Genomic DNA, 13,064 nt, shown 5'->3' on the forward strand with positions numbered 1-13,064 from the left:
TTTGGAAAGACATCCTGTAGTAGGCCACGGTCAGCTGCTGTTATTTGGACACTGGATATGTCAGTCAAATCAAGTAGATAAATTATTAAATTATAAATATTTAATAATGCTTTGAGTCATTCAAAATGTAGCGTCTGCCACATTTGTCCAAAACAAAACTCTTTATATTGAGGCCGAACCAGTATTTTTTGCACTTTATTCAGTTTAATTGGTCAAACAGACACTATAAATATAAATATTAACATACAGTTTTACCACACATTTTATGTCAAAAACACACAACAGAAAACACTTCACTGCTTCATTGTTGGGCAGTGCTATGTGGCCTTCAGTTTATAACGCACACGCAGATCTCCGCTGGGCTGCAGCATCCCAAAGCCGTACCGACTGGGGTCCACTGGAGGCAGCCTGGCCCCAGTCTCACACAGCTCTACATCCAGACGTGTCAGAACCAGGAACGCAAATCTGACACACACAAAAACAAAAACTTCAACGTGAGAGTTACTCAATGGTTAGAGGATCCACACACCTATGCAAAGCTACAGTATATATTATGGACATTTCTCCTGAGAGTAAGCAAAAAAATAAAACAAAACGACAAATGCTTTGATCGTGACTTCAGTCTATTCACAGTTACATCAGTGAGAGATACAGATCTGAGCTGCGTGGATTATTGCACTCACTGTTTGATGGTGAAGATGGCGAACTCTTTGCCGACACACATCTTCCCTCCTGCTCCCCACGGCATGGTGTAGTGCTTCAGCTTCCTCCGATCTTTGACAAATGTTGTTTTCTCCGTCATATCAGCATTTAGAAAACGGTCGTACTTGAACATCTGGGAAACAATGATGCAAAGTTATATGTTGAGGGGTCTTAGGATTGGTCTAAACATAGAAAGGCATATGAATCTACGCACAAACACAAGCTAAGTGAAAACCGGAGGCACTTTATGGTCTCTCTCTTGCCTCAAACACTCTGTATGTCACAACTTATTTGTCCCATTTGTGAGGAATAAATACAGTTAGCATGACCTGTATCTAAAAATGGAACCGAAATCCAAAAGGTGACCAGGAGCCACACCGAAATTCTGTCCTGCGGAGCTTTAATGGCCTTTCCTGAAAGTGTAGCATAAATATTGAAATAAAACACACCATTTAATAAAACTTGCATGTGCATTAATTATTAACTTTTGCGCAGTACTGTGTGTTTGTATGTTTCTCTTAAGTACACTGCGGCCCCCAATGCAAACATGATGCACCTTGGAAAATGAGTAGATGAGGCAACTGATATCTCCAGTCAACTGTGTTTGTTCATTTGAAGCAGGGAGCCCCAGTGGACGCTCACTGTGGCAGATATGAGTTACACTGCTTGTTAATCCTGTCAGTTGATGTGTGCTGATAATAAGGCCTACAAAACATTCCCGATTTGAGGCTTCTTGAGGAGGACTAATCTGTGAACGTGATCTTTCGGGTAAACAATCTGGGTAATGGTTTGGGGGAGCGTCTACTACTCAAACACGCAACAAGTCGGGGGGGGAGGCACCGTATTCAGTTCCTCATATCAGTGTATCCATGCTGCAGTGACTAGGGCTGGGTACCGTTTTTTTTTACTTTAACGATGACTGGTTTTCGATACCTATACCTGAATGAATGATACTTCCTTCGATACCTATGCTAAATTATTTGTCATATACTGTAGAACCATAAAACAGATGGATAATGTGAATTTATTCCTTCCATTTCATTTCTTTTGCATTTTTGCAGGTGAAACAACCAAAAATTATCCCCCCATTAAATATACTGTATTTTTCCCAATTTTTTCCCTAAATTTTCCCCACTTTTTACACTTTTCTCCCAATTTCCCTGCATGTTTTTCCCAAATTTTCAAAGTAAAAAAAAAAAAATTCCCCATTTTCCCCCAATTCCCCCCCATTTTTTTCCCAAATGCACCCTAATTTTTCCACTTGTTTTTCAAAAATGTTTCCATGTTTTGTTTTTTGTTTTTCTATACCAGACTGGTATCGTTTAACAGTACCCAACCCTAGCCGTGACAGCGCCAGCCCAAAAACGCGACGAGTGAAAAGGTGCATAATTCAAATAAAAAAAACACCGTTCTGAACCACTGGATGCTTTGTTACCTGTGGTTCTGGGTGTATGTCTGGATTTGTCTGGGGGCTGAGGAATGGAAAGATAATTATTTTATCCCCTTTTCGGAGGAAGTATTCCCGCCCGTCGGACGAGTGCACGCTCTTGTTCTGGACCACATCTCTGTTGATCATCACAGCCGCCGTGAGCCTCAGGGTTTCGCTCAGGACACTGTCTAAAGAAGGAGAAGGGCACAAAGTCAGCGCGGGTTAATCCCACAGCGTCCTCGTGGGAAATACAAACATGTACAAACAGCTGAGCCACAATCACAGGACGAGGAACGCAATCCCGTTTGAGAAAAGCTAAGACGTGACAAGTGTTTATTGCATTTATGTCAATACTCTAGCGTAGATCGCTGACATAATGAAGTAGTATGATGAGTTTTCTTTGATTTTGCTTTCATACGGAAATAAGGCGTTGTAAGGTAAAAAAATGGCCCAATGACTTTATTAACTATTCTCTCACCACACTTCTATTACCATGTTGTTATAAAACGCATACCAAACACAGGTGTGGGGTGTGCTCCCGGTGACTGGACGTCCTGCGGCGTTAGACCTCTGAGCTCGGATTGGATGGCCCCCATGGCCTCGGGGTGAGTGAGCAGGAAGCCGAGGAGCCAAAAGGCAGCAGGTCCAGCATTGCACTGGAAAGAAGAACTGCTGTTTTACAGGCATTCTACACTCCCTGGGGAGATACAACATATACAAGAAGGAAATCACAAAAGGCGTATTCACTGCCCTGGTCCCAAGCCTGAATCAATGAGGGCTGCATTAGAAAGCTCGTGGTGGAAAAACACAAGCCAATTCAACAGACATGGCACGAAAGGATTTACTTTGACTGCTGACCACTAATGGGAAACAAGTGAACTGAACAGATGGAAATGGCTTTATTCAAAAGTTTTATCCAAACCATGTCAAAAACAAATACTTGACGGCCCTCCAGAGGATATTACACTGGTGTAGACAATTATTGCACAAGGTTACCACACACCGAGTACCTCACGTTGACAAAACTGTTCCACAAATTCACCACAGAGTATAATGAACCTTTTTAGTCCTTATTTGATCCCAGTTTTCTCTCCTGTCAGGGCTGGAGACGCTGAGTGAATCAGTGCTGTCAGACCAGAGACACCTGAGCCGCCTGTCTGCCTGTAATTGCTGTGGGTTCAGGGAGCTGTTCTTTTAAACTCAACGCATTCGGGGTCAGGTCTCCGCTGACAGCCGGGCAAGCGCTACAAAAGTACTTACATTGTCAGAAATAATGTTTGCTCTTTGCACTAAGCTGCAAAACATTTCTACAATGACATAGAAATGTGCACAAACTATTTAAAAATGTAAAGACACAGTGGTTTAGACTCCGAAGGCAATCTGGATCTAATTGTATGCCCTGTATCATAAAACTGAATTAAAGAAACAGATTAAAGTCGTTTTTGTTGCTGCAATAAAGACAAAATAATGTATAAATGACTGGTTATGAATAATTATTAACAATGAAAAGTCACTATTTTCTCATCTTGAAGCAAATTCCTTTTTAGAGCAATAACCATATTGAAATAGTACAATAGGCTATTATAATAATTTATTAATACTGAGAAAGATGAAACGTATTGATGAATTTGTTGTCTTTGTTTGATTAAAAATGATTGATTGCAAAGAGCAGAATGCTCAGGGCTCACTGTGCGTCTGTAGGAGACAGTATTTGTTTTAGTGCAGAAACAGCTCAGCTCTATCCACTGAGTCTGGCACACTACACTATCCATGGCCTAATCCCTCTATTCTCTGCAGTGGTGCTCTACTTTTCTCTGTAAAATGGAAGTGTATGCTCCATTATTGCATCATAAAGTACAAACATGTACAGGAGGAAGAGCTTATAGTGGTATTTACAGGTGACCTCAAACCTTCTCATTGTTGGGTAGAGAAAATGGAAAATAATCTCAGCAAAAGCTGCTGTAATTAGAGTGGGTTCAGGAAGTATTAAAATCCCTCTATTCACAGTATGTTATCATGTTGATCTGAAAATGGGTAGACAGAAGGAAGCAAAGCTGCCAAACACTCACGATAAACACATGGGCAACGTGTCTTACCCAAGGACACAACAACAGCAGGGATGCAAACTGCCAACCTTCAGGTTATAAGACGACTCACCCTGATATCTGAGCTCTCAGCTCTATAAGCCTCGGAGTGAGCGTAAGGTTGTAGAGGCGTTACTGTATCTTGAAAATGAATGCACTTTACCACAGGCATAAAGTTTTGTGAATGTTCAAAAACAAATCTAAGTGAAAGCGGTAAATGGACTCATGGTAAACAGACTCAACTTATATAACGCTTTTCTCCTTTATCAGGCCCAAAGGGCTTTACAGTCAGGAACCATTCACACTCTCATTCACACACCAATGTACGCAGACACTGGAGGCAAGTAGGGTGAAGTGTCTTGCCCAAGGACACAACGACAATGTGCATTTGCGGGAGCTGGGAATAGAACCCACGACCTTCTGATCACGAGACGACCCGCTCTACCACCTCTACCACCTGCACCACAGTGGCCCAGTACAAAGGGTCTGCATGTCGGAAATGTCTGAAACCTACAGTAGCTTTCTGCACAGCTACATGATGGCTCCATCTCCTGGCTGAAAGAAGCAACTGCACACTCTATACCAGCGGCTCTCAAATGAGATGCTGTCAGGACCCACCATAATTCTAGGCTTCCAAACAGAATGGATTTCTTATCCATCATGTAAAATACTATATTATCCCCCCAAAAAATATGTAGAATAAATAAATAATAAAAACAGAAATTATGTTTCTACACTTTGATTGAAGATAAACACTGAAAGAAATGATCTCTGGAAAAGGCTCGCGACCAGTTGAAAACCACTGCTCATACACTAGTGAGTGTAGTTTGCATTGCTGCTTCAGTAGGTACCAGTTATTATTATTTATTTTTTTGCCTTTTAATGGACACTTTATCATTGAACACAACTGTGTTTTGCATGAAATGCAGTTTGCTTAATCAATTTTATTCCACTACTGATATGATGCCAAGCATAGGCCCTTTAATGACTTAATGGACTAGATACCGAACAAAATAGGTTCAGCGTATCGTCCGCCTCCACGCAAAATGGCTTAAATCATTTTAAAACATTTTATTTCATTCTACTCTCCAAACACAACAGTATGTTTCGGTACTGTTTACGTATTACAATAAAATAAACCTCATCTGTCAAAGTCAATTCTGTGGTTTTACTGTCCCCAATAATACTTAGATAGAAGGCTAACGAATGTGGATTTTATGTCTGGATATGTCTTTCAAAAGCATAGAATTCCCCTTGTAGTTACACAAACCCAAATCGTATAGATTGCTGTAAATGCAACCAATTTCCCGGGCCTGCACCAGACCGTAGGAAGAAAAAAGCTCCAAAAGAGTTATAAGTAGGAGAGTTGGTTGACCGCAGCTCGTCTTGCTACATAATTCACTTCTCAGTCTTGCACAATTTAAGAGAAATGACCAAGGTTACATAACCCCATATACAGTAAACTGATGTCACGCCAGAACTGAAACTAATACGCAATGGGAATTAGAAGTCACTGGCAAAACTCACATACAAGTCGAGACAGGCAAGAATCTCAACACGGCCACCTCGTCTTTGTTACTGCACTGAGTGGAATTTAAGAGTTCAACCTGGGTGTGGTGAGCTCCAGTATGTTTTGGCAAGACGCTCTTATTTGTTAGTGGTTTGTGGGTGAGAAACCGGAAAGATAGAGAGATGATCGACCCACCTGTGTGGTCCAGAGCTGCAGCAGTAATGCCCTCTTTTGCATCTCCCCATCCACTCCCTCTTTTTGTAAGAAACTGATATACTCCTGCTGCCAGGATTCAGACTCGCAATGAAGACATGTGGGAGACAGCAGTTCCCATAGTTTCTCTCGGGCTGAGGTGAACAATTTCTTCTCATCTGTTGGGAATAAAAAAACAATGTATAATATGTATAATATCAGTGTTCGAAAAAGGTAATAAGGTTGATTACTGACTAAAAACAGCCAAAGGTATATGGCCCATAAATAACAATGGTAGTACTTGTCCACTATCTCTACATAATTTCTACTTTTTACACTCACTAAAACATTTCTAAAGAGCTGTAAGTCTACGCTGTTCTGTCATACAGCTCAACAAGCAGACACGGCATCAGAATAAGCAACTTGGCATGAACAGCTGCATCTCACCACGCTTGAGAGACTTGCGAGCCAGTTTGGTGAGACGATCATCAAACTTGCGGAACTCCTTGTAAACGGCGGAAGCGTTGCCTTCATTGCCAAATAATGTCAGATACCCGGCTCTGAACAGAGAGGCACACAGATGGCGATCACTTTCGATGGAACTTCACATTGCATTGTCAGCAATCCACACACAAATGTAGTTTACCTGAAGAGCAAGCTGTAACAGAGGTTAAAGAGGCCGTCTTGCCTCCAGTCCTTGCTGTAGTTGAAATCATTCCGCAGCAGATTGTTCATGTGGGATGTCATCTTAGTGCACAGCTGGGTCAGGCTTTTAGCGTGAAACTGTCTGGGTGAAAAAAAACACAACGTCATCAAAACACTTTTGAAATGAACAGTGGCGCGCGTGTGTGTGTGTGTGTGTTCTTGTGCTTACGACATTGTGAGGACCAGTCTTTTTAACCAACAAAGTAAGGACATTTTGGAAAAGTGAGGACATAGAATTGGGTTAAGACTTGAGTTGGGGTTAGGATTAAGGCTAGGGTTAGGGGCTTAGGGTTTGGATAATAGATTATGTCTATGAATTTCCTCACTAAGATAAAAGCACAAGATTGCGTGTGTGTGATCTTGCAGGGACTAACAGAGTGAGGACCTCCACGAGTTTTAGACCATTTAGACCAATTTTTCAAAGTAAGGACATTTTTGAAAAGTGAGGACATAGAATTGGGTTAAGACTTGAGTTAGGGTTAGGATTAAGGCTAGGGTTAGGGGCTTAGGGTTTGGATAATAGATTATGTCTATGAATGTCCTCACTAAGATAAAAGTACAAGATAGCGTGTGTGTGTGTGAACTTGTAGGGACTACAGAGTGAGGACCTCCACGAGTTTTAGACCATTTAGACCAATTTTTCAAAGTGAGGACATTTTGGCCTGCCCTCACTTTGCGAAAGGACTGTCTTGGGCTGTTTTAGGGTCAGGATGTGGTTTTAGGTTTAGAATTGGGTTTAGGTTGGGGTTAGGGCTAGGATTAGTATTAGGGTTACGGTGTGTGCGTGAGTGTGCGTGTGTGTGTGAGAGAGGCTCAGTTGATCTCATCTGTTTATCTAAGGATTCAAGGAAGATGCTTGTTCCAGACTAGCCTTTAGAATTGAATTACAACCTTCTGTCCCATGAGGGAAGGAATGTAATAGAGCACGATGATTTACGATGCAAATTATTGTCATTCTCCCAACACTGCCTTCTTTAATAACCTTAGAGCCTCCATTCAAATTTGATGTAAAGCTAGTAACAGTCCTCATGCAACTCAAACACACACTATTATACCTCTTGTTTTGCATAGATCACAATGAGGTCTTGTCAGTTTCATCATCATATCGTATTCAAATCAAAGAAACCTGTAGATGGAGATATTTGACAGATGTGTCAAACATTTCCACCCACGCACAATAGTCTTGTACTGCTTAGTCTTAGATGTGTAAGACTATTCAAACTAAGTGTGTGAGGAGGAAGAAATCAGGAGCTTTTCTTGATCTCAAAATAAGATGAATAGACAGTATAGAGGCAAATTAAAGGCTCGTTTAATAAACAAGAACTCCAAGAGCGCTTGAATCTCTTATTGACAACTGTAAATTTTCATGAATGTTGTCATATTTTAAATGGTTTGCACCCTCGATTTCAGTTGCATCATAATGTATTTTAATTGCGAGAATCCCAACTGTATTTGGATCGTTTTCTGACGCACCCACAGTCAGTTTGTCCTAGAGCTGGTGCTGGTTACTTCACAAGTTGGTGCACAACACAGTTCCGATGATAAGAGCGTTTAAGAACATTCCCACAAGTCACTTTTGGCATCGATCCAATCGTTGGGAATAACAGATATTAAGTGTGTCATTTTGAGGTGCAGGTAATTACTGTTGCATCCAACTCCTCTCGTCACTGTCCTTGACGCCATTTAGCTGCAAGCCAAACGTCCGCTCCAACAGTTTGCTGCGGCTCTGTCCCACCTCGAAGGAAACCGCGTCGTCCAGGACGGTGTCAAACAAATGAGGATCCAACAGCACTGTTAAGTACATACCAGCGACGCGCACCTACGGAGACAGTTTATTATTTACAGGATGATAGTTTTCTTCTATTGTGCTGTGCAAGTTGGAGTATTTCTTTTAAGATTTTTTCTTCTGAAGAGTGTGAAAAAAAAACAAATCACCGGTGCTGAGTTGTTTAGCCTATTTCATATTTAAATGAACAATAATCTACGTAAGAAGGAGCCTGGAAAGAAAAGAAAAAAAGATCTCTGGGCCAGACATCTCTTTGATAAAATGAAATACACTGCCAAGTCAACACCTGTATTTAACTGTTATGATGGCGCAGGTGGTCAGGTCTGGGTTGAGCAACACTATGTACTCAAAGAAATGAGATCAGCGGACGACCTGGACATCCTCAATGATCAGGTTTTTCCATCAGTGGATTTCTTCCTCCCTGATGGCAAGGGCGTATTTCAAGATGGGATTCCCTGGGATTTAAATTGTGACAGAGTGGATCAGGGAGCATGAGACATCATTTTTCACACATAGATTGGCCAACACAGAGTCCAGATCTTAACCCCATTTTTAGGATATAAAACAAGAACTTAGTGAAAAATGAATGCAACACTGGATCTTTTGCAGAAGCTTGTTGAAACAATGCCACAGTGAATGTGATCTGCAAAATGAGAACAAGTGACTTTTTTGTGGATAGTTTTTTAGGTCAGGTAGTGTACTTACAGGTGCTCATCATATAATTAGAATATCATGAAACTGTGCATTTACTTCTGTAATTCAACTTAAAATGTGAAACTAATATATGATATAGACTCATTACATGCACAGTCACATATGTCAAGCCTTTGTTTGTTATTATTTTGATGATTATGGCTTACATTTTTTAAATATTCAAATTTTCTGAGATTTTTAATTTGGGAAAATGATAACAAATAAAGGCTATACATGTGTCACTTTGCATGTAATGAGTCTATCATATATTAGTTTCACAGTTTTAGTTGAATAATATTAAGTAAATGCACTCTTTCATGATATTCTAACGATATAATGACCACCTGTATGTAGCAAAATGATCTCTATTGGAATATCCCCAAACAAATTATCCTGCTTGCAAGAGTTTTGACTGTTGATAAAGGAATTTAACCCTTTTAACTCAAATCCTGTGTCAAAATGTATACTACGATATTAGTAGCAAATCAACACTTTCTCTCAGACATCCCAGCTTTATGCTGCTAAAGGCTCTTTTGACGCTTACTTACTGTGAAGATGTCTCCATGCTTCTCTTTCATACGAGTCAAAAACTTTGCAGAATCTTTTCCAAACTCCAGGGCATGTCCCAGCCAAGGTATGAGACCTTTGTCCAGGGGTGGCTCATTATGCCGCCTGTCAAGCAAAACATTTTTTTCACAAATGCAGAAAGGATTCGTTGGTACTTGAATAATCCAATGCAAACAGTATCAAAGTTTGTCCCATAACCTGGATTCATGTTGTGTTAACAATAATAGAACAATGGAAATGCACATAGAGGAATTAGTCTGTACCTTGTGCGATTGGAGAAAAGGAGAACAAGAAAACACAATCCACTGATAATTGCAAATATAGTCCATACCATAGTTCCTGTGCACAACACTTTCTGTTCAGTACAGAGCTGCATAAACTGTGGCAACTTGCTTTTAAAGAGCTGCTTCACCATGTTAGGAGGCGGGGAAAGGTGTGGCTAAAAACACACTCAACTAGAGCATTGCACAACAGGAGAAGCGTCACCACAGTAGACACTGTAATAAGTAGTTTTCTCGAAAGGCATTTAAATGAACAATTTGTCATCTGAAGAGTCTCTGACATCCAGTATGCTATGTCATAATGTCAGTTGACTGACTTGTCAGTGAAATATTTCAGACATTTTCAAGGGAGTGTCATCCACTGAGACAAACTCATGGCGTGGGCAGATAAAGTAATCATCAGAAACCATGACACACTGACAAAACTAAATACTGACGACGCCAAATGAAGAAAACAGAAACCACAACCCCTGAACAGAACATGAATCACGAATAAAGGCTATATTTATCTGATCACAAACAAATGAGTATAAATGTTGAACTCATATTGAAACTAATATTGTCAACAAACAACAAACAAACTACGAGCTGATGATGAATAAAACCGTGGCACATCACCTGAGAATAAACATATTTTTAAATAGATAAATGGATATATGAATTTCAGTAGAAATAGACCAACTGCACAGATTTTGGTCATACAAGTGCACAGAAAATATAAGGAGTCGCCAAAATACAGTCATTCAGGTCTTGCAGATGCTCCCTCTCATATGCAAAATTGGAATACAAGTGAGTGAGTGAGTGAGTGAGTGAGTGAGTGAGTGAGTGAGTGAGTGAGTGAGTGAGTGAGTGAGTGAGCTCAAGGTGCTGGTATATTAAATGCACATACATAAATACAAATTAAATTCAAATACATAAAAAACTAAATATGTTTTGTACAAAATACACAACATCAAATGTGCAGCCACTACCAAATTCAGTAAAGTCAGGGGACATTTACCATTGTCGGTGTCTGTTCACTTCAGCATACACTAGAGGGCGCACGTTCTCCATACGCTCCAACCACACACGATTCGCTTAGTTATCACAAACATTAGAGGGACTATTTTATTGCCAGAAAAAAACTTATGAAAGAGCGAGCGACAGCTTTTCAGCTTTACGGTTTAGGACTCTTGACCCTAATTGATGAACAGAAAATACGCTCGGATTCATGTATATATTTCTATGATTCATCCCCATGAAAGCATCTGTCACCGAATGTGTTCATTCATAAATAACCCGTCGGAGAAATCGCTTGTAACTTTAGTTCCGACCATAGATCTAAATAACAGCTTTCCTCGCCCATTGGTTCCGACTGAGAACAGAACAATACAGTGTGCAAATTCAGACTCCACATGCGACACACTTTGAAGAACACTAAATATACAGAATAGTATACATTACTATGTGCAAAGTTGAAACGTCATAATCTATATATATATATATATATATATATATATATATATATATATATATATATATATTTATGTACATTTAGGTAGGCTACATTTATCCAAGCCGTGAAAAGTTGTAAAATTTGGATTTAGTCTATTACTATATCCTGCTTTGAAAAGGACAGCATGAATCCAGAATGGAAAAAGCAATGAAGAGATATTTTCGTGCGCAGAACTCTTGATCAGACCAACCAATCAATCAATGGAATGAATTGATTCTGCAAACAAGAAGCGCATGAGCCTCAAAATCATCAGCCGCGCAATCTTCTCTTAGTGACAGCTCGTTTCTAACCGCGTTATCACTGACTGAGAAGACTTCCTGCACGTTTGAGCAAATGGCTCAAGGTTTACTTTGCTCAACTCTCTTTACTACTACAACCATCCCTGAGAAGGAGCGCACTAGTACGCAGGCAGGCAGGGAGGGGGGGGGGGGGTTGGGGCGGAGTCTGGCGCTGACTTTCACATCCATTGAGCCTTTTTTTTCTGCCGCAGCATTGAACTTGCAGCGACAGACAGAGAAAAACACTGGAGGAGTGGACTGTCGCGCACACAAGGCGCCTTGACAATCGCTGCCTGCCCATTGCCTTTCGCTGCTGAGTCGTCTCTCGGGCCACACGAAACCCCGCGCGCCCTGCGGTCTGTAGAGAAGTGGTCTGGTCTGGTCAGGAGGATGACAAAGATCAGCATGCACTTTTGAGATCGACGTCGCATCGATCACACACATACAGCGGAGGAGCCGACGCAGGAGGAGCCGCTCGTGGTGTGCCTTTCGCGTCCGAAGTTAAGTGGGAGATGAGACAATTGTGACCGAGGCGCACAGACAACGGCGTTGCATTGTGTTTGGGAAAGACGTCCATTGCTGCAGGACCGCACGCACTCTCCCCTCAAAATGTCATCAGCGAAAGTCAAGAAGGACAAAGAAATAATAGCCGAATATGAGACCCAAGTCAAAGGTTGGTAAACGTGCAGGCCTGGACGTATTCTGCAGTATGTTAATTGTCCCATTATTGCGTAACTTTACCACAAGATTGGCTGGGCTCTGCTCCACAATACTACAGGGTGGGAACGCGTGTGTTGTTACCCCACTCACGTAATGCGTTGATTAGTTAAACCTGCATCCGAGTCAAGGATCTAGTTTTCCTTTCAATGCTGCTTGGATTTTTTTTTTTTTTCTTTGGGAGATGGAGGACAGGATGAAACTTGTTTGATTCTGTGTCTCCGGGCTGAGTATACGCACAGCGCCAACATGCCTGGCCCTATGCTGCATGTACATTCATTGTGCCAATTTAACTTCATGGGTTTGTATTATTGAGCTATATCCTCCCCATCCTAAAAAAAACAAAAGAAAAACATGTTACAGCTCACCTTGGCTTGGGTCTCCCAAGCTAGAGGTCATGCACTTAAATACCCTGCCAGTTTTGCCTTTACTCTATAACCCTTTCTATAGCAGTAAACATATATCGTGTGCAGTTCATGGGTAACTGCTACTATCAAATACCTTGCAAAGGCATTTCCTGTCTTTTTTTTTTTTAATTTTCTGGCACTTGTGGATGAACCAAGGTAGAATGAAAGGGGGGGATTCTTGAGAAGGTCACTGCAAACAGTTGAGAAATGTCATAAAT

At 40.9% G+C, this 13,064-nt stretch overlaps 2 protein-coding genes across 4 annotated transcripts in view; one reads left to right on the forward strand and one right to left on the reverse strand.

The window, feature by feature from the left end:
* Positions 1–196: 196 nt before the first annotated feature.
* On the reverse strand, positions 197–11,025 carry ptgis (prostaglandin I2 (prostacyclin) synthase). 2 transcript variants are annotated; one of them, XM_079578207.1, is made up of 10 exons: positions 10,950–11,025; positions 9,650–9,773; positions 8,266–8,441; positions 6,564–6,704; positions 6,365–6,477; positions 5,921–6,096; positions 2,646–2,787; positions 2,138–2,319; positions 684–835; positions 197–465 (listed from the first exon to the last, which is right to left on the reverse strand). In XM_079578207.1, the coding sequence occupies exons 1-10, from the start codon at positions 11,000–11,002 to the stop codon at positions 318–320; spliced, it is 1,407 nt and encodes a 468-aa protein (XP_079434333.1). In that variant the 5' UTR covers positions 11,003–11,025; the 3' UTR covers positions 197–317. The 2 variants fall into 2 exon arrangements, with proteins under 2 accessions (XP_079434333.1, XP_079434332.1); XM_079578206.1 differs by lacking the exon at positions 10,950–11,025 and adding an exon at positions 9,932–10,020.
* Positions 11,026–11,895: 870 nt separating this feature from the next.
* Positions 11,896–13,064, forward strand: part of LOC306979307 (SLIT-ROBO Rho GTPase-activating protein 3-like) — a 29,608-nt gene continuing 28,439 nt past the window's right edge. For both annotated transcript variants that reach the window (XM_079578192.1, XM_079578193.1), the window contains exon 1: positions 11,896–12,395. In XM_079578192.1, coding sequence (XP_079434318.1) covers positions 12,332–12,395 — 64 coding nt within the window. In that variant the 5' untranslated portion in view covers positions 11,896–12,331. The remainder of the gene's footprint in view (positions 12,396–13,064) is intronic.

Source organism: Gobius niger (genome assembly GCF_951799975.1).
Source record: "Gobius niger genome assembly, chromosome: 20".
NCBI lineage: Eukaryota > Metazoa > Chordata > Actinopteri > Gobiiformes > Gobiidae > Gobius > Gobius niger.